Below are 26,784 nucleotides of genomic sequence, written 5' to 3' on the forward strand. Positions count from 1 at the left end.
AAAGAATTTTTAAAAATTGCCAAAATTCTTTGCGAACCTGAAACTTTGTCTGTAGAAGACAAAATAAGTAAATTTATTGGAAACTATAATAATCTTTCAAAGGATGAGGCTAAACTTCAGTGTCGTGGTCTCCAAGATGAAGTAAAAAAATTATATGATCCATAATGCATTAACTCTACTCACTTTTAATGTTAGAAATGATATTAGGAGTGGTATTTTAAATCATTATCCAGATTTTGATAGAAATCTGACAAACATAGAAATTGATAAATATATTGATGACTTTACAACCACTATACAATAGATTAATAATAATCATTCGGAGAAAATTTAATGCAAGAGTAAAAAATTTATAATTTCTGATAAAATAAAGAACATGTTTAAAATCAAATATAGATGGCAAAAAAAGTTAAAAAGAAAATATCATAGAAATTTTAGTCGTTTTGATACTTTTATCCAAACAAATATAATAATTAAGAGACAGGTAGAACTAGAACAATCTACAATGTTTAGCAAAAAACTGCAGCAGATTAAACCAGATCCTACTGCTCATCGACAAATTTACAATATAATAGGATACAAAAAAAATAATAATTCGAAGAATCTATCTGTTAATGGAGTGCTGATAGAGGATAAATCTTCAATTCTATGTGAATTAAGAATCATTTTCTATTTACATTTACAACGGTTCCACCCCTGCAAGAGACGTTTCTGAAATATTAAGTACTATAAATAACACTCTTAACCAAAATCATTGCTTGCATATATTTTCTGAACAATTTTCATCAATTAACTCGCAGAATTGTGAAAATCTTACAACTTTAAATGAGGTATCATCCCATTCTAATTGTATTAACAATAAAAAATCTTGTGGTTTGGATAAAATTTCTAATTTTATTATAAAAAACTCCTTTTAAAGGCATTTGAATATCTTCTGATTATTTTTAATAATTGTTTAAATAACTCATATTTTCCAGATGTTTGGAAAATTTCTAAAATTGTTCCCATACGGAAAAAACCAAATAATACCGATATCAACAATTTCATTGCTCTCAAATTTAGGGAAACTTTTTGAAAGAATAATAAGAGAAAAAATGGACATTTGCTTCACTAAAATGTACAATTTAACAGCGATCAATCAGAATTCGAAAATATAAATTGCGGGGTACCACAAGGTTCAATTTTGGCACCACACCTTTACAACATTTTCATGTATGATTTTCCTCACAATTTTCCAAATTCAACTGGCTTACTTTATGCAGATGATTCCCTCTTGTATTCTCATAGCGAATCCCCAATTAACGCTCTAAGACAAGTCTCTAACCATCTTCAAATTGTTAAAAATGTTTATGATGATTGGGGAATCAAAATTAATACTTCTAAATGTGAAGCAATTTGTCTTCGTAATGCATCGGGAAAATGTAAATATTTGGTCAATTCACAAGGTCTCTTATCATGTCATATTGTCATAATGTCCTAATATTTCACAATGGTTTTTATTGTTTTTCAAGCAAAAAATGTCCTAAAATAATACTACTCTGTATGCTATGTTTATTGTGCTATCGTAACCAACCAGAACAGACCTGCCCCGAATGCCTAAGAGTCGGTTAAGCCGAGCTGCTGAGTCGTGATATATTAGGACATTATGGCAATATGACTGATAAGAGACCCTTGTGAATTGACTAATTATATTGTTCCAGAAAGTAAAAGATTAAAGCTCTTTCTTGAGGGTGTAGAGATTCCTTTCTGAAATATCTTGGAATCAACTTTAATAGTATTTTTAAGTTTAATAAACATGCAAGACTTGTTTTAAAGAAATCATATAAGATAATGGGTGCTTTTTCAAAGATTATTTATAACAACAGCAGGCGGCATTGCTGTTACGCGATGCCCTAAATACTTAACTTCTTTCTGGAACAATGCACATTTCTTTACTCTAAGTTTTAGTCCAGCCGCTGCTATTCGTTTAAGGACTTCTTCAAGGTTTTTCAGGTGTTTATCGAAAGACTTCCCCATGACAATTATGTCATCGAGGTACACCAAACATGTCTTCCAGTGAAGTCCTTTCAACACATGTTCCATTAATCGCTCGAATGTGACTGGAGCATTGCTGAGTCCAAAGGGCATCACATTAAACTGCATTGACTTTTTAAGGCGAAGACCGAGGTATGTTTCTTCAGAAGCTGTTTGGCCTTATTTCTATCGGGCGGCGCTAATCCTCCTACCCATTCCTTGGTGGATTTATTGGCATGTTCCGGGTTTTCTCGCAATTGATTACTGCCTCTTCTGAAGTGCATCGACCTATTTCGGAATTTGGCTTAACTACTTTTACAGAGCTGGACAGGTTAAGCACTCTTACAGGAACTATTTTGTTGTTGCAGTGTTTAACGAGGGCTTTTGCTGTTATAAGATCACTTATTATTTCTGCTGGTTCTACCACCCACAAACTGTTGTCCTCACAATCTCCCTCCATACAGGCCCATACTAAAGTTTCTGACTGTGGTGGTAGTCTCTGATGCTCGACAATAACTAGCTTTCTTACTTGAGTCCTAGTTTCATATCCGACGTCAAGGGGTATTTCCACATTTCGCCAAATCATAACTTTTTGTTCCATATCCAAAGTAATGCCGTGAGTAATCATGAAATCAGCACCAATGATTACTTTGTCCACAATATCGGCAACAATAAATACATGATTGACGCTAACATTGGCAATGGTTACTTTCACATTTACTTTACCATAGACAATGGCTGGCTCCCCAGTAGCTGTGCGCAGACTTACCCCACGTAATGGTTCAATTGTGTTTTTGACTAAATCGGGCTTGACTATGGACTGCGACGCTCCTGTGTCTATAGTAAAAATGTGCTTCTGACCGTTGATGTATCCACTAGCCGTAAGATTGCTATTTTTCTGCTGCATTACTGATATGGAGATTGTGGGGCCCTCAGATGTGGGAGCTAGCTCTTGTCCCATAGTGCTAGCTCGTTTTAGTTTAAAGGTGATTCTTGTGACGATTGATGATTTGACGGCTGGTTGTTTCTTGGAGGCGAAACAGATCTGGTTCGTTTTCTCGGTGCTTTGCAGTTTCGCTGAATATGACCAGATTTACCGCAATTATAACATTTTACTCTGGCTTTGCTATGCTTATCATTAAACGCCTCCAAGATCTTTTTTAATTCATCGACTATATTTCTCTCGTCTTCAGCAAATGATGGTTTAGGTGTAGCACAAACCGCATGTTTTATTTCAGGATCGCGAATGCCATTGACGAATGCCTCTATCTTGATATGGTCCAAAAATGGGTTGTTCTCCCCTGGATAAGTAAGCTGTAGCAAACGCTCGATTTCCAACGCAAAATCTTGTAGCGTCTCATTGGGTTTCTGCACTCTACCACGCAATTCCATTCGGTATAATTCTTTTTTATGTTCGCCACCGTACTTACGTTGTAGCGCCTCCATTATGTCATCATAACAATTTCTGTTGCTTGCTGGCACGCTTTCAAGAACTACTGCTGCATTCCCTTTTAAGGCCAATATCAATTCTATAGCTTTTTCTTCATTGTTCCACATGTTTCTAATGGCAACAGTATCAAACTGGAACTTGAAAACATTAAATGGTGTGGTGCCATCAAAACTAGGGGCCTTTATTCTACTAGAGGATTCTGGAATAATTTGTACCGGTCCATCTTGGCATTGAAGATTATTAACCTTTGTTTCTAGGTCATGCAGTTTTTGATCAACACCATTTTCTAAATCTGACACCTTCTGGTCAATACCATCCACTCTGCTGTTAAAAGCTTCAGACATTTCCTGAATTTTCTCGTCTGTGACTCTAGATTTTTTTTTTTTCATCATTTATTTATTGTATCTTCATTATTTAATGAACTAACAATAAGTGGTTCAAATCTTATATCTAATATTATTATTTAATTAGTCCAGCCAGTGCCGGACGAAAAAATTTTGTGTTCATGGTTGTTTTGGTTAAATTGGCATTCTTCCTTCTAGATTAGGTCTGCTGTGTCCCTCCTTCTTAATCGAGTGTAGCCACGGTTATCTAATATGTTGCGGGCCAGCGGGTTTGGGTGAACTTCAAGTTTTTTTTAAATATTTTTGTACATTTTTCGAGATTTCAGTTTTTACAATGGGCACGTTTAGATCTATGTGTATATTCGCGTTTTTGATATACCAGGGGGCAACTGTGATCATTCTTAGAAACTTGTTTTGGCGTCTTTGGATCTTTTCTACATTTGACGCTGAGGCCGTGCCCCATAACTGTATGCCATAACACCATATCGGTTTTATGATCATGTTATAAAGTAGAAGTTTACAATCTAAACTAAGCGTGGAGTTTCTGCCAATAAGCCAATTAATTTGAATTGATTTCAATTTCATTTGAGTCAACTTTGCATCTATATGACTTTTCCATGTAAGGCGACGATCGAGATGTATTCCGAGGTATTTCACTTCCGATTGTTGAATTATTGTTTGGTTATTGATATGAATAGGGGGGCATGATTCTCTACGCAATGTAAATGTAATGTGTGTACATTTTTGCTCGTTGACTTTAATTTTCCATTGTTTTAACCATTTTTCTAATTCAAATATGTGGTTTTGTAAGTAACGAGACGCTTGTTGAGGGTTTTCATGGATGCTTAGAATAGCAGTATCATCAGCAAATGTTGATGTATGAGTGCGATTGTTAGTTGGCATGTCAGATGAATATATCAAATATAAAATAGGTCCCAGGATACTGCCTTGGGGGACTCCAGCTTCAATGGGTTGTGCAGTACTTAAAAAGCTTTCCAACAGCTTATGTGTGTTTGCCGGTAAATTTTGACTCAATTTGTATATTAATCCAGCATGCCATACCTTATCAAACGCTTGAGAGATGTCGATAAAGAGTGCGGAACAGTATTTCTTTTCTTCAAACGCTTTTCTCACCATATTTACAAGTCTATGGGTTTGTTCGATAGTACTGTGTTTTCTTCTAAATCCAAATTGATGATTCGGAATACAATTGTTTTCAGTTAACATCGGGTACAACTTGTTCATAAGTATCTTCTCAAATAGCTTTGATATATTAGACAATAGGCTGATGGGTCTGTATGATTCTACTTTTTGTAGGTGAGTGATCTGAAGATAGTTCCAGCGAGGATTCAATTTGAATCATTTCTCTAGGGATATTTTTCATCACGCTAAAATCAATAACATCCGGTATTTTTCGTGGGTCAGTAGGCCAGTAAGTAGGTTGGCCGCTCGAAAGAACATGCAAACCCATTTTAGAAATTGAGTCGAACAAAACACGACCTTTAGGGGTAATCAGTCGTGATCCCCAGAATGTGTGCTTAGCAGTATAATCGCCAGCAGCCAGGAAACGGGGGCCTAGTGATTTAAAAAATCTATTATATTGACTTTCTGAAATTGAGAATCTTGGGGGTGAGTATATCGATGAAATCACTAAGTTTCGATGAAAATCTTCAAGACAGATTGTAGTAGCTTGAAGATAATCTTCGCAAAAATCACACATTAAGTAGTGTTTTATTCGAGCTTTTATTAAAATTGCCGAGCCTCCGCATGCTCTACCTCTGGGATCTTTGGTGTCATATATTACATATCCATTTATTCGAAAGGAACTTCTGGACGTCAAATGAGTTTCAGAAACCAGCATTACATCAATTTGTTGGTTTCTTAAAAAATATTCGAGTTCGTTTTTGTGTTGGCGTATGCCGTTTGCATTCCAAAAACATATTCTTAGGCAATTCATGGTCTGTTAAGCACAGCCTGCAATAACATTGATTGCATCTTAAGCATTTCTTGCATCATGTTACTCATTGAGTTTGTAAAGTTATTTACCGATTGCACAAGAGTTTCTATTGTAGATTCTAGTCGGGTAAAATTGATGTGTTATGCAACTCCCCGCAAATGACACATACTGGTGGCAATTTGCAATATGCCTTGGTGTGTCCATATTCTTGGCAATTCATACATTGGACGGGGCCAAATCGTTTGTGTGGTTCTTCTACCGTAATTTTACGATGCAATAAGTACTTCAGGTTATATATGGGATGTGTTTCATTTTTTTTCAGGTTTATGTCACCGGGTTCAAGTTCAACACGGAAGAGTGGTTGGGGTATTTTTTCGCGATTTCTAACATTTATCACATTTTTTGTCTTATAGCCTTTATCTTCTAAGCTATGCTTTATTTCGAGTGGTTCAACATTACAGTCAATACCCTTTATTACAACTTGTAGACCCTTGCTTCCTTTCAGCTGATAAGTGTAAAAACTTTTCTTTTGAGTTTCAAAATATGTTACAACCTTTCTATAATCGTTTTCACTATTGACCTGTATTTTAGTTTCATGAATCGTGCCTTTCTTGATTGGGATTACGTAAAAAGAGTTCTCTCCTATTAATGAGATCAGGCTCTGAACCAGTGGATTCGAATTATTTTCTCTCAAGTAAATGGGGGTGGTTTTGTAGAGTGGATTTTATTTACTGGTTCATTAGTTTCACATTCCAGAATAGAAAAACGATTTTCATTGTTTAGTCTATCAGGTTCACTATCCTTATATAATTTGCCCGTTTTAATACTGTAATATACCGGTCCATTCCAACCTGTATTTGGGATTTGTTATCATTATTTAATGGTTGACTAATCTTGGGTATGGCGCCGCTTAATGGGTTAATTTTATTTGTAGTTAGTGTGGTGGATTTCGTATCTGAAGCTGATATAGCTAGCATACTTTCAGGCATAGATAAAATATTTTTATTTTCTGATTGAATTGAATTTTCTTTTGTTTGACAATCATTAGTTGTTGACAATGCGGGGGAACAAGAACGAGCGCGTTTAACAGGTTTGGCCGTTAAAAACAAGTTGTCATCTATTCTTCTGTTTGTTTTGTTTATATTTTTTTCGTCTACATTAACTGTAACGTATGCATTTCTGCCGTTTACGCTTAACCTTCGCTCACTGTTTTCGTTGAAGAGACTCATTTAAGAGTATTTGTAATTACTTTCGTTAACACTCTTGATCTTTATTTAATAGTCAATGCACAAAAACGGGTAAAAAAAAATATAAAGAATTCTTTTACTTATTTGTCTTTTAGTTGTTGTTTTGTTATACCCTTCAGCTTCGTGAGAAGGGTATATATAAGTTTGTCATTCCGTTTGTAATTTCTACATTTTTCATTTCCGACCCTATAAAGTATATATATTCTGGATCCTTATAGATAGCGGAGTCGATTAAGCCATGTCCGTCTGTCTGTCTGTCTGTCTGTCTGTTGAAATCAATTTTCTGAAGGCCCCAGATATCTCCGGGATCCAAATCTTCAACAATTCTGTCAGACATACTTTCGAGAATTTTGCTATTTAAAATCAGCAAAATCCGTCCATAAATAACGGAGATATGAGCAAAAATCCGAGACAACCTCTGAAAATTTCATCAAAAAACACAATGTATTGCATGCTTTGACAAAAAAACAACAAAACGTATGCTTGGATGTGCAAGCTTTGTGTATTTTCCCAGCGGGAAAAAATGATAGGACTTCAATTTGTAGGCCTTCTAAAAGGCATACTTACACATTCTAAAAGATCCGATACTCATTCCACCCTGCCTGCTCTTAGAAGGTGTTCAAGAAGCCCTATGAATCCCCTTCTAATAACAAGTGAGCTTGTTGGCTGCCAACAGCCCATCATAAGTAGGCCTTCTCTCAGCCCTCTAACAGCAGCGAGTATGCAAGGCCTTGGCTCGCAATGACACGCCGTGTAAAATTGAAATGATTTTGCAATGCGGCAAAATGATTTTGCAAGTCCTTGTGTCTGCAAAATGAGGCATTTAGGAAGGCCTCTTTACTGCATCTTTTTCCCGATGGGTTGTTTTTTTTGTGTTTTGTTTCTTTTGGCGTTGTTGTTGTTTTTTATACAACTAAAGTTTAGTTTGGTTGTGTGTTGGTTTTTTTGACAAAAAAACAACAAATCGTATGTTTGAATGTGCATGCTTTGCGTATTTTGTTATACCCTACACCACCATAGTGGGGAGGGTATTATGCGTTTGTGCAGATGTTTGTAACGCCCAAAAATATTAGTCTAACACCCACCTTAAAGTATACCGATCGACTTAGAATCACTTTCTGAGTCGATTAAGCGATGTCCGTCCGTCCGTCTGGTTGGCTGGCTGGCTGGCTGGCTGTCCATGTAAACCTTGTGCGCAGAGTACAGGTCGCAATTTTGAAGATATTTCGATCAAATTTGGTACATATTATTTTTTCGGCTCAAGGACCAAGCCTATTGAAATTGGCTGAAATCGGTCCACTATTTCACCTAGCCCCCATACAAATGTCCTCCCGAAATTGGACTTTATCGGTCATAAATGTTTAATTTATATATGTATCTCCACAAATTTCGCTCCAAATAAGTTTTATATACACAAAATTCATGTCACCAAATTTTGTTATGATCGGTCCATAATTAGTCATAGCTCCCATATAGACCCGCTTCCGAAAATCACTTTAACGTGCATAAATCGCTTAAAAATGTTGGTAAACACATAAAATTCAACATAGTTAACTTTAATATAGACATAAATCACACGACCTAATTTCATGGTGATCGGTCCATAATTGGTCATAGCTCCCACTTCCGAAAATCACTCAAAAATATGAATTATTGAAATTTTAAAAGAAAAATGTTTTTGCTCTTTTACTTAGTGTAGGGTATTATATGGTCGGGCTTGACCGACCATACTTTCTTACTTGTTTTTTTTTTGTGTTTTGTTTCTTTTGGCGTTGTTGTTGTTTTTTATACAACTAAACTTTTGTTTGGTTGTGTGTTGGTTTTTTTGACAAAAAATCAACAAATCGTATGTTTGAATGTGCATACTTTGAGTATTTTGTTTCTTTTGGCGTTGTTGTTGTTTTTTATACAATTAAACGTGTGTTTGGATGTGTGTTGGTTTCATTGCCTTGCGTATTTTGATTTTGTTTTTTCTTTTGGTGTTCTGTTTCGTTTGGCGTTGTTGTTGTTCTTGATAAATTTAGGATGCTGTACGCTGAAAGTGGGCAATGTACATACATACATATATACTAATTATAAAAAATAATAATGCATCCACAACAAAGGTGAAGGGTATATAAGATTCGGCATAGCCGAATATAGCACTCTTACTTGTTTTACCTATGTATATCTGGATTACTAAGACATTAATATAGACAATATGGATATCTAATGATAGATATTTCAAACACATTTGCAACGACGTATATAAGACCATAGTAAGTTGGACCTACAATGGGTCAAAATCGGGAAAAAAATTTTGAACCCGAATTTTTTTTAAAAAAAATAAAAAATTGAAAAAACAAAAAAAAAATTTTTAAAATTTAGAAAAAAAAAATTTTTTAAATTTAAAAAAAAAAATTTTAAATTTAAAAAAAAAAAATTAAATTTAAAAAAAAATAAAATAACAATCGAAAAATTTTTTTTTCCAAAAAATTCAAAAAAAAAAACTGGAAAAAAATTAAATTTTGTTTACCTAAAAATATTTAAAATTTTGAAGTATAATTTGGTGAAGGGTATATAAGATTCGGCACAGCCGACTATAGCACTCTTACTTGTTTTATTTAATAATATTATTAAAATATAAGCGTCCTTTCGCATAAATAATAAACAGGTGATATTTATATTTATTTTCCGATAGATACATTAAAATAACGAGTTAACTCGGAGTAAAAATAAACACGTCCGAACTGAACTAGAACTGTGACTCTAGATGATTCTTGAAATTTCGCTTCCATTTCAGCTAGGAGTTTCTCGTTGTTGACTTGAACTTCAGCTAATAATTTTTCATTGTTGACTCTAGAAGTTTCTTGAAATGCTTCTTTGACGGCAGCTAGAAGTTCAGTTTTAACCTCCGCAAGCTGTTTCGAATTTTCGTTCATTTTCGCTTCCAGGTTCTCGTTGTTTACTTTAGAAGTTTCTTGAAGTTTCATTTGCATTCCCTCCATCTTTTCCATCATAGCCGCAAACATTGTGCTTAAATCCATGCTGCTTGTTGCTGAACGCGTAGAAACTTCCATTTCTTCCTTATACTCGAATTCGTAAGCACCGATGTCAATATCACGCCGCTTGAATTCGTCTATCAGCCTCTTCTGCAATTCCGCCTTATTACCTGCTGTTGGTAACTCCAACTTACTCAGTTCTTTCTTGAGTTGTTCAACTTTTAGTTCCTCAAACTTCATGCTTATTATTTTGCAATCCCACTTCTGACACCAATTGTTACGTTTTAACTTTTTCAAAACGTTAGTTTATTTCTTTTAAATAAACCGGATACTTTTGATTGCAAATAAAAGCCGTTTAGTAGTTTAAAAATTGTAACAACTCTTTATTTCTTTAAAATGTACAACAACCACAGAATTAAATAGCCACTCAATGTTTTTTATACAGGTTTATAAATTATCAGAATTACAGACACAAATTATAATGTACACGAATTTACTTGAAAAACACAACACACTTAGTTGATGTTTATTCGAAAAGCGTCTCTGATAAACTCACTCACGACTGCAACCTCTGCCACTATTTATAACACTGCATTACCATCTAGAAAGCTATTTAACTGTCAAAGTTCGAATATTCTAGATCATACGCCATCTGTGGTGTACTTTCTACAATGTTCTTTAACTGAATATTCGAATAAAGCGTTGCCAACTTATGATCAAATAAACTGAAAGCTTTTATTTAACAATGCCCACAGATATGTTACAGTCTGCCCTTACAGCACTGTTATTTGAAAGCATTATGCTACTTTTAAATCAGCCCTTAAAATCGTTATATTTGAATTCAAGTACAATTTCGTAACAATATGAAATTAAAAAAATCAAATAATACCCCAAAAATAAAATTAAATAACTCCCCAAAAATCGTTGTTGTTGCTCTCTGTACTAATTTTTGGGGGGTTATTTCATTTTATTTTTGGGGGATTATTTCGTGGCGGGTTATTTCATGCCGCCGTGGCTTTAACCAAAGCTTAAATAGTAAAAGTCCAGAGAAAAATTGTGAGCACTATTTATACACCCTTTTATTAAGAAAATTTTTTAGTTGTTTTCATTTATACGATGTTTTTCTAATCCAAACGAGTACTTTGAGTGGAAATTCAACATGTGTTTTGTTATTGTAACAATAACAAAATACACGTAAAATATCCACTCAAAGCACTCGTTTGCTATAGAAAAACAGCACATTAGTTTACATCTTTGGTTAAAGCTCTTTTAACAAAACATATGCACATGTTACCAATATTTTAGACTGTGCTTATTTTAACCATTTTATTATTTTTCTTTCCGTTGATAAACCTGGTCAGAATTATCGGTGGTCTTTTTACTATACAACTTGTTTATTAGTTCGATTTATCGTTGTCGAAATCATATATTGTATAAAAATATATATTTACTACCCTCATAGTTCACTGAATATGAAAATATTAGAAACAAGTTTTGAAAAGGTGAATTGTAAACCTTATTCAAAAATTAATTCTTTTCTCATAGTAAGTTGAAAATTGAGAATCATTGCAACACTATTGGAAAAAAAGATCGGACCATTTTTACCATTGATTCACAAAAAGTCATTTTATTTTGTCGGGCACTATACTATACATACTGAATTTTAAGTATGATAGTGCCAAAATAAAAGGACCTTGGAATGGAATTTAGTATTAATATTTATAGTTGCCCAAATTTTTTTGGCAAAATCGGGATAACATACAGTGGTGGCCACCAATTTAAGACAAATACTTGAATTTTTTTCATCAACTGAATTTTAAGTGCGATAGAGCCAAAATAAAAGGACCTCTAAGGGTATGAAATTTATTATTAATGTTTCTAGTTTCTGAAAAATGTTTGGAAAAATCGGTAAAACATATATATGTGGAAATACGTTGACCCACCTCAGCGAACATCCGCTGTTAATAACATGATATGACCGAAACTAATGGAACTAAAAATACGAAATTTTATCCTAATATTTTATAATAATAAAAATACAATGATATAAATTGGAGAAAATATGTTTATTTAAAAAAAATTTTTTTTTGGTCAAGTTGTTGACACTGTCGAATAAAACACACTTGTGTGTTAAAACAGTCCTCATGCATACATATTTGTGGAAATATTTGAAAAAATAAATGACAATTACATGGAATTTAGCAAACAATTTTTGTCTTAAATTCCTGGCCACCACTGTATGTGGAAATACATTGACTCGCCTCAGCGAACACCCGCTGTTAATAACATGATATGGCCGAAACAAGTGGAATTAAAAATACGAAATTTGGTCAGAATATAGGAAATGTGTATGTTTATTAAAAACATTTTTTTGTTAAGTTGAATAAAATATACTTGTGTTCTAAAACTTTACTTTTGCACATATATCGATAATAAACTGCTTTTAATTGCTAAATATGTTCGTATGGTAGAAATAAAAAGTAACTATGCTCTACTTTCATTCTACATTTTTAGCATCCGACAAGCCCGATTTGGGACTTGAAGAATTACAGCAACTTAATGTGCGTTCCAGATTTCAAGTATTCGAACAAAACAATGACGATCAGCAGGATGCACACAAAACTAATAACAATGTTGTTACACGCAGTGCGTCTATATTATCGAAAGTTGCCAAACTACAGCAACTAGGTTTGAGTGCTAATAGCCAGCAAGACGCAAGTGCGTCATCAGATAACGATGATTATGATATTGATTATGACTCTACATCCGACAGTCCTAATGCCGATTTGGTACGACAAAAAAAGCGCGAGCATAAACGAGAACGTCCAGTCGGTATAGGCGAAGCTATGAACGACATACGTACTCTTTTTGAAAAAGGACACGGAATTAGGAAGGAAGAACGGCGTGAAGAACGTAAACAAGAAATTCAAAATATCAGATCGCGCTTATTCATGGGAAAACAAGCACGTATTAGGGAAATGTACCAACAGGCCGTAGCCGATTCAGAACAAGGTACATAATTCCTTATTTATAAAATGTTGTTTCCTCAAAATATATATAATTTGTTTTTAATTCATCGTTCTCTTTGGTTAGCTATTACTGCATGTGACAAAAAATGCGATATTGACATTGAAGTGGATTCAAAGACCTTAAGAGAACGTTTCGAAAAAGGTGAAGTCTTTATGGAAAATCAATCCAACAATGAGAATGGCGATGAAAGTTCCCGAAAGGGTACTATAGCCAAAGAAGCTGATGTATTTGATTCAGGTAAGATGAATTGGACTGCTGCAAAAAACAAAACAAATTGCGAGTTCTAAAAATTTTGATCTCCTACAATTTTACTTTGTATTATAAATATTTGTTTTATCATACAAATACTTATAGGAGAATTGTAATATGCACTAAATTATCTTTCTAAACAGTAAGTAGTATATTTATAGCGATTATGGCGTGGATGATTTTTTGGGAAGAATTTTTAGGATGATTTTTTTGTGAAGATGATTTTTCAAGAATTTGTGAGACAGAAAATTTAGTTTTGAGTAAGCAAACTGCAATTTAATTAAAAACGAAGCATTGATACCATGGATGGTATATTCAGTACTTTTTCCAATATAAATAGAATTTAAAAAAAAGAACTGTGGTACTGTGGTGCTCTAAAACAAACACTTTACAAAAATATACTTGTCACACAAAAATTGTAACAAATAAAACTTTTTAAAATTAATCACATTTACTTTGCTTTTATAATAACAAAATGAAAAATATTTTTTCATTCGTTTTTTGAATTTGAATTATTAAAGAATCTTTTTTATAAAATATAAATATATTGTTGGTCTCTTTATTTTAAAAACTAAATACGTGCCAACAAATTGGTGACCCCGCATTTTAAAGATTTTATGTAATAAGGATGTCAACTTCCGAAGACGATTTTTCATCTCTACCATCAAATTCTCCTCATATGGAAATTTCAAGAGTCGCAGTAAAAGCACCACCATTTTGGCGTTCAGATCCATTGCTTTGGTTTAAACAAATGGAATCGCAGTTAATAATGGCTGGTGTTACTCAAGACGCAACGAAATTTCACACAATTGTGGCATCAATAGAAAGCAACATTCTCGAGAAAGTGCAAGACATCATAATCAACCCTCCGGCTGCAAACATGTACGAAACCTTGAAAGCAAAACTCATCAGTTCATTTTCCGACTCTGAAGATAAGCGTCCCAAGAAACTTTTGACAGAAGTAGAATTATCGGATAGAAAACCATCAGATTTGTTAAGTCAAATGCGTTCCTTAGCTCAAGGTAGAGTATCGGATGATATTTTAAAACAACTTTGGATGCAGCGGCTACCATCTCAAATGAAGGCAATTTTATCCGTCAGTGAAGACCGCTTAGAAAAACTGGCCACCATGGCAGATAAAATTTGTGATTGTTCAGATACAGAACTCCATACGATTTCCACGTCATCAGAAAACCGTACGAGCAGGCTCGATAATATTGAACGTCAGCTGGAAAGTCTGTGCAACAAAATGGAATCTTTCGGAAGATCGAGGAGTAAGAGCAAGACAACAGGTAAACGTAGTCGTGCCAAGTCAGTTTCAAGCAAAGATAAACCATTATGTTGGTATCATTTCAAATTTGGAAACAAAGCTAAGAAATGTGTTGTCCCTTGCAATTTCAATCAATCAAATCAGGAAAACTAATCGGCGCTCCATCTTCGGTGACGGATGGGAGTAGCCAAGAGCTATGTCGCCTGTTTATTCGAGATATTAAATCGAAATCCAGGTTTTTAGTCGATTCTGGAGCAGACGTTTCAGTAATTCCAGTATCATCATTACAACACAAGCAACAACCTAGTTCACTAATTTTATATGCAGCAAATAAGTCGATAATTCGAACTTTTGGAATCAAAACTCTTACTATCGATTTGGGACTAAAGCGGAATTTCACATGGGATTTTGTCATTGCTGATATAGATAAACCAATTATTGGATCAGATTTTTTGGGTAATTATGGCCTACTCATTGACGTTAGAAATAATTGCCTCATCGATCCCAAATCTAAAAACAGTGCTAAAGGTATAGTAGTTAATTATCAAAATTTGTCAATAAAAACCATATCACCTTCGTCTCCATTCTATTCTCTTATAATGGAATATAATGATCTATCAAAAATAAATTTTCATTCTAAAGCAAAACATTCAGTCAAACATTTTATAGAAACCACAAATGGTCCTCCAGTATTTTGCAAACCAAGACGTCTTTCACCTGAAAAGCTACTTGTAGTTAAAAAAGAATTCAATGAAATGGTTCGTCTTGGAATTTGTCGTCCTTCCAGTAGTAACTGGGCAAGCCCACTACACATGGTCAAGAAATCCAATGGAGAGTGGCGTCCCTGTGGTGACTACCGTAATCTTAATGTACGTACCATACCTGATTGTTATGCTGTTCCACATATTCACGATTTTGGAATGCTCTTGGATGGTAAGAAAGTATTTAGTAAGGTAGATTTAGTAAAAGCATACCACCACATTCCTGTCGCAGAAGACGACATTAAAAAGACGGCAATAACAACACCGATGGGAAATTTTGAGTTTCTCAGAATGACATTTGGTTTGTGCAATGCTGCACAATCCTTCCAACGTTTTATGCATGAAGTAACAAGAGATTTGGACTTCATATACGTTTATATTGATGATTTACTAATTGCATCTGAAAGCGAGCAAGAACATCAGAAGCATTTAAGGAGTTTATTTGAAAGGCTGCGTCAATATGGTCTTACCATAAACTTTTCGAAATGTGTGTTTGGAGTATCACAACTTGAATTCCTTGGTTATTTGGTTACGGAAAAGGGCCTGAAACCACTTCCCAGTCGCGTTGAAGCCATTTCACAGTACAAACTACCTGAAACTGTTAAGGAGCTCAAGTGTTTCTTAGGTATGATTAACTTCTACCGACGTTTCATACCACATGCCGCAAAACATCAAGCAATTTTACATGGAATACATCAAGGTAATATTAAGAATGATAAACGTCCTATTGAATGGAATGAATCAAGAAAACAAGCATTCGAAGAATGTAAGCAACAACTGGCCAAAGCAACTCTTTTGTGTTATCCAAAAGAAAATGTTCCCACTTCCTTGTGTGTAGATGCATCGGATGCAGCAATGGGAGGTGTATTACAGCAGCTTATAGAAGGTGAGTGGAAACCATTGGGATTTTTTTCTAAAAAACTTAATAAGACCCAGATAAAATACAGTGCGTATGACCGTGAACTACTGGCCATATTTGCCACACTGAAACACTTTCAATATTTTTTGGAAGGTCGTCAATTTTGTATTTTTTCCGATCACAAACCACTCATATACGCGTTTAAACAAAAACCTGATAAAGCTTCTCCTAGACAGTTAAGACAGTTGGATTATATAAGTCAGTATACTACCGATATTCGTCATATAAAAGGAAAAGACAATATTGTTGCTGATACTCTGTCCCGTATTCAAGCAATTTTAGATTTCCACAAGTTGGCTGAAGAACAAAAGATTGATGAAGAGCTAATGTCACTTATAAACAACAACAATTCTTCTCTTAATTTAAAATTAGTAAATAATGGGGAATATAAGATTTACTGTGACGTCTCCAATTCGAAAATAAGACCTTATTTGACAAAATCTTTTCGGAAATTAGTATTTGATAATCTTCATAACTTATCCCATCCAGGTTCTAAAGCTTCTGTAGATTTGGTACGTTCGCGTTATATTTGGAAATCCTTAAGAAAAGATGTTTCAGAATGGGCTAGATGTTGCATTGCGTGTCAAAAATCAAAGGTAAACCGGCATACGAAAAGTCCTTTGGGCGAATTTAAACCACCAACAGAACGATTCAAGCATATCAATATAGAAATTGTAGGTCAATTGGAAAGTTGCCAAGGTTATCGATATCTCCTAACATGTATTGATAGGTATACAAAATGGACGGAAGCTATTCCATTAACAGACATAAAAGCTGAAACAGTTGCAGCCGCTTTTACTAATATTTGGATATCTAGATTTGGAGTACCAAAACAAATAATAACCGACCAAGGAAGACAATTTGAAAGTAAATTATTTCGTGAACTTTCCAAATTATTCGGCTCAAGAGTAACACATACGACCTCTTATCACCCTCAATCAAATGGGCTAATTGAAAGATGGCACCGAACTTTGAAGTCTGCACTGAAGTGTTATGAGAAGAAAGATTGGGTAAGCATTCTACCACTTGTCATGCTTGGTCTGCGCACAAGAATTATGACGGACTCCAATGTGTCTGCTGCAGAAATGGTATATGGAACATCTCTAACTTTACCAGGTGAACTAATCGAAGAAAAATCTCCTAATATTAGTGACACAGAATGGATTAAATTATTTCGAGATCACATGTTAAGTATCAAGCCTTTAATAACTGGTTGTAATAGCAACAGCAAAACATTCGTTAATGATAAACTTAAAGATTGTGAACATGTATTCGTCAGATGTGACGCAGTAAAGAAACCACTTCAACCTCCGTATAATGGCCCATATAAAGTTATTTCAAGAACTGATAAATTTTTTAAACTTCTAATTAACGGAAAGGAAAATGTTGTTACCATAGATAGATTAAAACCTTGTTTAAGTTTTACAGATTCCCCAGATGTATTTAAGAAGACAAAAAGAGTCAGATTCGCTGTTTGACAACGCTGGAGGGGGAGTACTGTGGTGCTCTAAAACAAACACTTTACAAAAATATACTTGTCACACAAAAATTGTAACAAATAAAACTTTTTAAAATTAATCACATTTACTTTGCTTTTATAATAACAAAATGAAAAATATTTTTTCATTCGTTTTTTGAATTTGAATTATTAAAGAATCTTTTTTATAAAATATAAATATATTGTTGGTCTTTTTATTTTAAAAACTAAATACGTGCCAACAGTACTAAAATTATTGACTAAGCATTACTTCAAATTGAGTAATTAATTAAATATACTAAAGTTTGAATATTATTAAAGAACACTATGCGACAAATAGTAGGGTCAGTGATCGGCGATAGTTCTGCCCAACGGGAAATGTTAGATCGGTAGAAAAAAGTTACACGTGTCCCGGCGTTTCGCTAGGTAGACCTGACCGAGATATATCGATTTGAAATTAGTATGTATCGTATAGGAAAAATTGTATTTTTTCTACTACTAAATATCCAAATATCGCAAACTATGTTGTTAAGCTCAATACCGCACAGTGGGAAATATCACCAATCTAGCTTATAAAAAATCGTATCTTTTAAACTATTGATCTGAGCATTAAGAAATGTATGAAGCGATTGTAGCTAATAGAGTGATCTTTAAATATATTGTATTTGTAGACACCCTGTTTCATTACAGGGTGCACCAATTTTTCTTGGTATTAAAGTTCAACAAAATAAATCAGAATTTTTCGTTAAATAAAACTCAACAAAAACATCTTTTTATATGTTAATTAAATTATAGCAATAGCTTTTTGCAATAAAAATTATTTAAAAAATTAATTTTCATTGAAAAATTTTGAAAACAACCTCTTGTTTATGATGGGATTTCGCGCGTTTTGTAACCTAGAAGAATTATTTAAAAATAAGAATTTTCATTGAAAAATTTAAAAAAAACCTCTTGTTTATGATGAGGTTTCTTGCGTTTTGTTATCTGTAAGAAACAAACAGCCTTATTAGACAGTAAAAGACCATAAAATGTTGGAAAACCCTTAATTGCTTAAAAATCGGATGCACAATAATTTCACTGCCTGTTTTAGAAAATAAAAATTTCCATTTGGGAATTTATATTGAAAACGAAAACAAATTTTAGTTTTTTATTGTCGTTTCAATATAAATTCAGAAACGAAAATTTTTATTTTACTTTCAAAAAACAGGCAAAAAACCCATAAAAACAAACAATTGAATATCGCCCACAAGATATATTTGATTAACCCTTTATTAGGGTGGGTCGATTTTTTTCATAAAAATCGTATAGCAGAAACGCATTCTACGGAAAATTCTAAGAAATTTTCCACAAGAAACCATAGGTCTAAAATCAATCTCGCGCATTTCGAATTTTATCCAAAAAAAAAACTATTAAAAAAGAATATATATACTGAAATATCATTGAATAAAAGTCGAAATGCGCAAGATAGGATTTCATTTTAGACCTAGGGTTTCTTGAGGAAACTTTCTTAGAATTTTCCGTAGATTGCGTTTCTGCTATATGATTTCTTACTTTTTTATCGTCCATACAATTCGACCCGGCCTACTATTTATATATGTAAATATCTCAATTTTAAACACTGTTTTGGTACTAGTTATTTGAAGCCTGGTCCTATTGTGGTTTATTAATGGTTGAGTATCCCTAACAATATGATTATATATGAAATTAAATGTATTATACGTATTTGCAAATGTAAATAGTGCCAGGGTTCGTAGAAAAATATTGGTGCCAGGCCAAATGGTTAAACAATTGCTTAAAATTATACTTTGTGGCAGCCAATTTTTTGTCCAGACTTACTTTATTAGGTCTAGTTTCAAATTCAGAAATTATTTTGTCGGCAATTAGGGGTACGTTTTTCTAATACCTTTTCACATTAAACAAGTAAGAGTGCTATAGTCGGCTGTGCCGAATCTTATATGCCCTTCACCAAATTATACTTCAAAATTTTAAATATTTTTAGGTAAACAAAATTTAATTTTTTTCCAGTTTTTTTTTTTGAATTTTTTGGAAAAAAAAAATTTTCGATTGTTATTTTATTTTTTTTAAATTTAAATTTTTTTTTTTTTTAAATTTAAAATTTTTTTTTTTAAATTTAAAAAAATTTTTTTTTCTAAATTTTAAAAAAAATTTTTTTGTTTTTTCAATTTTTTATTTTTTTTTAAAAAAATTCGGGTTCAAAATTTTTTTCCCGATTTTGACCCATTGTAGGTCCAACTTACTATGGTCTTATATACGTCGTTGCAAATGTGTTTGAAATATCTATCATTAGATATCCATATTGTCTATATTAATGTCTTAGTAATCCAGATATAGGTAAAACAAGTAAGAGTGCTATATTCGGCTATGCCGAATCTTATATACCCTTCACCTTTGTTGTGGATGCATTATTATTTTTTATAATTAGTATATATGTATGTATGTACATTGCCCACTTTCAGCGTACAGCATCCTAAATTTATCAAGAACAACAACAACGCCAAACGAAACAGAACACCAAAAGAAAAAACAAAAACAAAATACGCAAGGCAATGAAACCAACACACATCCAAACACACGTTTAATTGTATAAAAAACAACAACAACGCCAAAAGAAACAAAATACGCAAAGTATGCACATTCAAACATACGATTTGTTGATTTTTTGTCAAAAAAAACAACACACAACCAAACAAAAGTTTAGTTGTATAAAAAACAACAACAACGCCAAAAGAAACAAAACACAAAAAAAAAACAAAATACGCAAAGCATGCACATTCAAACATACGATTTGTTGTTTTTTTGTCAAAAAAACCAACACACAACCAAACTAAACTTTAGTTGTATAAAAAACAACAACAACGCCAAAAGAAACAAAACACAAAAAAAAACAAAATACACAAAGCTTGCACATCCAAGCATACGTTTTGTTGTTTTTTTGTCAAAGCATGCAATACATTGTGTTTTTTGATGAAATTTTCAGAGGTTGTCTCGGATTTTTGCTCATATCTCCGTTATTTATGGACGGATTTTGCTGATTTTAAATAGCAAAATTCTCGAAAGTATGTCTGACAGAATTGTTGAAGATTTGGATCCCGGAGATATCTGGGGCCTTCAGAAAATTGATTTCAACAGACAGACAGACAGACGGACAGACAGACAGACGGACATGGCTTAATCGACTCCGCTATCTATAAGGATCCAGAATATATATACTTTATAGGGTCGGAAATGAAAAATGTAGAAATTACAAACGGAATGACAAACTTATATATACCCTTCTCACGAAGCTGAAGGGTATAAAAATAGGTAAAAAATCGAGATTGTCTTGGTTTTTTCCTCATATCTCAGCCATTTGTGGACCGATTTTGCTGATTTTAAATAGCAAAATTCTCGAAAGCATGTCTGACAGAATTATTGAAGATTTGGATCCCGAAGATATCTGGGGTCTTCAGAAAACTGATTTCAACAGACAGACAGACAGACATACAGACAGACAGACAGACAGACAGACAGACAGACAGACAGACAGACAGACAGACAGACAGACAGACAGACAGACAGACAGACAGACAGACAGACAGACAGACAGACAGACAGACAGACAGACAGACAGACAGACAGACAGACAGACAGACAGACAGACAGACAGACAGACAGACAGACAGACAGACAGACAGACAGACAGACAGACAGACAGACAGACAGACAGACAGACAGACAGACAGACAGACAGACAGACAGACAGACAGACAGACAGACAGACAGACAGACAGACAGACAGACAGACAGACAGACAGACAGACAGACAGACAGACAGACAGACAGACAGACAGACAGACAGACAGACAGACAGACAGACAGACAGACAGACAGACAGACAGACAGACAGACAGACAGACAGACAGACAGACAGACAGACAGACAGACAGACAGACAGACAGACAGACAGACAGACAGACAGACGGACGGACATTATCGACTCCGCTATCTATAAGGATCCAGAATATATATACTTTATAGGGTCTGAAATGAAAAATGTAGAAATTACAAACGGAATGACAAACTTATATATACCCTTCTCACGAAAGTGAAGGGTATAAAAATTTTGACAAAAATATACTTTTATATATTTAATTGCAAAAGGTATTACTAAAATCATTTTCACTACAACAAATCATGTCCTCGTAATCTTTAGGACTTGTTTTATCCAAAAATAAAGTGTAGGTTCAATAGCACAATAAAACTTTGGATAATACATTGGGTGAAACATGAAACCAAAATCCCTATGAAAGTACTACTTATTCATTGCATACATTTACGGCCCTGTATTTTCATAATTAACATATCAATCGAAAAATGCATGATAGTTGGTTTATAAATTAAAAAAAAATATAAGCTAGATTGGTCATTTTTCCCAAAGTGCGCCGCACAGAGGCTTCATATATTTTTTGCACAAAGTATAATGAGTGGTCGTAGAACGCACCGAGAATTATATGGACCAAACTAAGAAAAAATTAAAATTTTATCAAAATCGACCACGCCCACTGCCCATACAATCCAAATAGATTTTTTCGCATACAATTTTTATTATCCAAGTAAAAGTCTAGAAATGTGTTACATATATTTTCTGAAACAAAAGAAGAACTTATGCTAAGTTTTATTAAAATCGGGCTTGCCCACCGCATACCGCTCATGCAATCCAAATACAATACATTTTTGTGCAAAATTATAAGGTCGTAGAGCATTGAAATTTGGCACCGAGAATTATATGGACTAAATTAAGAAAAAAATAAATTTTATCAAAATCGTCCACGCCCAAAATTCAAAATTGAGGTTTGATTGATTATGGTTCTTTTTATCAAACTACATGTTCACGCAAATTTGTGATAAAAAATTACAACTAAAAAAATTCAAACGCAAAAAATTGCCAAGAATACTCTATTATTATTGATTTTATAACGTGTTTTGCTTCTCCTGAAAAAAACAATAAAAATGTAGTTACGTCCGTTTGCATTTAAGGTTACGATATATTTGTACTTTTATAAACTTAAAACAAAAGTAAAAATCTGAAATAAATTCTTATCGAAAATTAAGAAGAAAATTTCAATTAAAAAAACATAACAAAAAATTCATAAAAATTAACAAAGCAATATCAAAATAATAAAAAAAGTGCACTTAGTTTTCAAAAAAGTAGAAATTTATAACCGATTATGGCCAATAGGCTAGGTTGTTGAAAATAAATAATAATAAAAAAAAAGAAATCTGTTATTCGCATATGTGTTTTCCGTTTCTTGTTGTTTTCTGCCGTTGTTAAAGAAATAAGTTATTTTTAAATTATGTTGTAATAAATTAAAGAAAGAAATGGTCACCTTAATTCAAAAAGAATTAATTTAATTTAAAAAATTATATTACAATAAAAGTTTCAAATTAAAAATTTCAAAAATTTGGTGGATGAGGTATTTTATAGTGTAGGGTGTAATTTATTGTTGAATATAGGAAACATGAATATTAAGCAATTATTTTACTACAATGTAATTCAATATATAAAGGCATATATTTTTTTATAAGTTAAATATTCATCTTTCGATTATTTTTAAATAAATTTGGTTGATAAAATAAAATAAAGTTTTGACTTACAGTTTTTGGTCCATCGATGTCAGCCGGCGCCAGATGACTTGCGGTTTCTTGAAGTTTTTAATTAATTTTGATCAACCAATTATTTTTTTGTAGAGTTTATGTTAAAATGTTTGTTGGGTTTATTTTTGTATTAGTGTTCAGGTATGTATGTTTATGTAAATGTGAATTTGTTTAGAATATATGTAGGGTATCTTTTGAACAAATATTTAGAAAAAGGATAAAAATAAATATTATCTTGTATTAAACCTCCTCAATTGAACTTATTTTTTTGCAATTGCTTGTTAAAATTCTCAAATTATAAAATTCTTGTTTGCGACCTTCTATAGCTTCTATAACTCAATTTATCGAATAAAATTTTCATTTAAAATTTTCAAAATTGAAAATAAAAATCATGACAAATGTAGAATAAACTTAATAAAATAAATGTTTATACACCCAAATAAAAAAGTTTGTAAAAATTAAAGTTAATGTTAAATCTATGATAGCCACCACAAAACAACACACTCCAACCTTTCATTTTATTAAAAAAACAGCTTGGGAGAAAGTGGGGCTACTTTTTTTCCATGGAAAATCAAAAATAAAATAATTTTTAGAGATTTGGGCATATCTTCTTAACGGTTTATGATATCCCCATAATTATTTTTTATTTATGGAGAAATGTTATATTTTTCAAATATGTTCAAGGTAAATGGTATTATTAGGAAAACTATACATATATAAACCACTGAATTGCGTGAAAATATAAGTAAATTTTTGCATAACACCCTTGCATGGACTTTACTTAAATTTTTTAAAAATAAAATAAAATTTTTCTTAAAACTATAAGTGTACATTTCATCTTTAAAAATTTCTCTACAAAACTGTATCATTTGATTTTTAAAATTGACTTTTGACACCAAAATCCCTCTGTGCGCCGACATAGTCAATAAAGAATATGTGTAGAACTAGAGTGTCCAAAAAACCGGCAAATTTAAAAAACCGATTTCCGGTTTAACCGAAAAAGTGTGTTTTTTAAAAAACCGGTTATTGTCTTTTAAAAAAACCGGATAAGCGGTTTCGGTTTTTTTCTTCAAAAAAACCGGTTAAACGGTATATATTAAATTTTTATTTAATGGAAATTTTGCATTTTTGAATTCTTTATGCAATTATTTTATATCTTTTACGAAATGTCAAATGCTACAATTTTCTATAAAATAAATCAATATTTTTAAAAATGGTATCAAAGTTTTTCATAAATATTTTTGAATGAGCTTTTGAAAATATATTTCATTAAACCGACTTACAAAAACCGGTTAAAAAAACCGGAGTTTACAAAGGTGAATAAATCGGTTTTCGGTTTTGGATACTCTAAGTAGAAACCTGGAAAATCTGTTTTTCATTAGTTATCTTACAAAACTCAATTAAAATTATCTAATACTATTCCCAAAAAAAAAGTTCTATAACAATATTATGCTTACTGTAATTATGTATATGATTGCGGTAATCATAATAGGTTTAAGTTACCATTCATATAATTGTAGCAATAATATATATATATATGATTGTAGTAAATAAATATATGGGCAAGTTCATTATGTCGCACGGGAAATTTGTACACATTTAAAGTGAAAAATAAGTAAAAATAAATAGAATTTTTAGTTTTACAAAAGGCTTAATTTAAAGCTCTTAATTAGCCCCATAATTGGTGCTATGTTTGATTTTGGGCAAGTTTTCATTTTCAAGATAATTGCAAAAAACCGAGGCATTTGTACGGGACAAATACAGAAGTCAATTTCGCGGCCAACCATTCGAACACCAGAATAGAATATTGTGCATTGATGTCTGTTAAAAATGGTTTTGATTTTACGCAAAAATTTGTTATACTTTTTTTAATTAATTTTAATCACAGTCCCACGGGACATTTTTTTCCATTATTTTTTTATTTATTTAATAGATAATAATAAAATGATTACAAAAAATTAATCATAAAGAATAATAATTATCTATATATGGCTTAACTTGTTAGTTGTTAGCCAGATTGGCAAATACGAAATTAAGTCTAATTTAAGATATAATAAGGGAGATTTATACATAAAACTGTTTAATATTATTCAAATTCAGTAATTAACAGTTTTCTATATCTTAAACAAGACTCGAAATAGTTAACAAGATTATTAAAAGAAAATGAATTACCCTTAAGAATATTTATAATCTCAGATAAATTAAGTTGGCTTTTATTGAAATATTTTATTCTAAATCCGTTGAAGATAGGACAGCACCCGATGAAGTGAAAGGTATAGAGTATTACTTCTAAAAGATCTAGCATTTATATCCAAAAGGCCACCTCTAGCTCTTATAAGAAGACTTGTAGCATGAGATGACAATTTCGAAGAAGATATCTTTAACAAAAAGTTATTTAACTGCGAGTATAGGTCATGGAATTGAAAATTTCTTGCATCGGAGACAGAGTTTAAATTTTCATATGTTTTTACTAGAGGTAAGATTTGTTTACAGTATGAGCTAATAGGCGTTGATGCATTTGTTGGTGAAAAATTTATTTTTAAGCACAGGTTTGACCACTTTTCTGCCCAGTAAGTTTGTTTAGAAATTATAATTTTTGCAATTTTATGAGGTAGTCTGTTACTCGGCATGTTCAGTACTTTGTTGATATAATTGAAATGGAGTTTTAAGGTATTCACAAATAACGAGTTAAGACCAGTTTCTAAAGAGAGAATGTAATTTGGTGTGTTGCTAGGTAAATACAAGGGCCCATAATCATAGTCAAAAATAAAGTACATTTTAAGAGATTTAAACTCGACTTTACTTAAGAGTGGACTTTAGGTCTATCATAGACAAGTTAAAGTATACTTCTGACGCTGAAGTCGACTCTAAAGGCTGGGTTAGCCGACCGTTGATGTAATGTAACCGTAATGTTGACTTAACGTAACACTTTAGTGCGATTATAGAACATTAAAAACGTGTCATATGTTTTTGACATAAACAAACAAATTTAAACAGCTGTTTGAAAGTGTTTCAACACAATTGTTTTAAATACTGTTCAAGCGATTTTATAATTTTTTTCTACGATTTAAAAAAAAAATTATTAAACTTTTTTGGTAATAGTACTTTTTTTACACATAATGTATTCACCATCATTGTGAAGTGCTTCGAAGTGACTTCATATATGTTTATATTAACCCATTAGGAGACAATTATAAATATTATTTATTACCTTGTCATACAGACTTTATTTATTAAAGGTCCGATAACTTAAAAATTAATTAATATTGTATTGTACTTTATACTAAGGGCCATTATTACAACTTGCCTTTATGTTCGTAATAGTAATAGTTAACTTTAAGGGTACCTTTTTCTATTGCTTAAATTTTCACCTTTCACTATTTCGAACATAAAGGCAAGTTGTAATAATGGCCCTAATTAGTTAATTTAAT

The 26,784-nt window shown here is 32.5% G+C and overlaps 1 protein-coding gene across 1 annotated transcript in view; it reads left to right on the forward strand.

The window, feature by feature from the left end:
* LOC135957371 (F-actin-monooxygenase MICAL3) overlaps positions 1–26,784 on the forward strand; it is a 513,724-nt gene that overhangs the window by 309,404 nt on the left and 177,536 nt on the right. Inside the window, exons 8-9 of the mRNA XM_065508105.1 lie at positions 12,507–13,004; positions 13,086–13,259. Of these exons, the coding sequence (XP_065364177.1) occupies positions 12,507–13,004; positions 13,086–13,259 (672 nt within the window). The remainder of the gene's footprint in view (positions 1–12,506; positions 13,005–13,085; positions 13,260–26,784) is intronic.

This window comes from Calliphora vicina, chromosome 4, assembly GCF_958450345.1.
Source record: "Calliphora vicina chromosome 4, idCalVici1.1, whole genome shotgun sequence".
NCBI classification, from domain to species: domain Eukaryota; kingdom Metazoa; phylum Arthropoda; class Insecta; order Diptera; family Calliphoridae; genus Calliphora; species Calliphora vicina.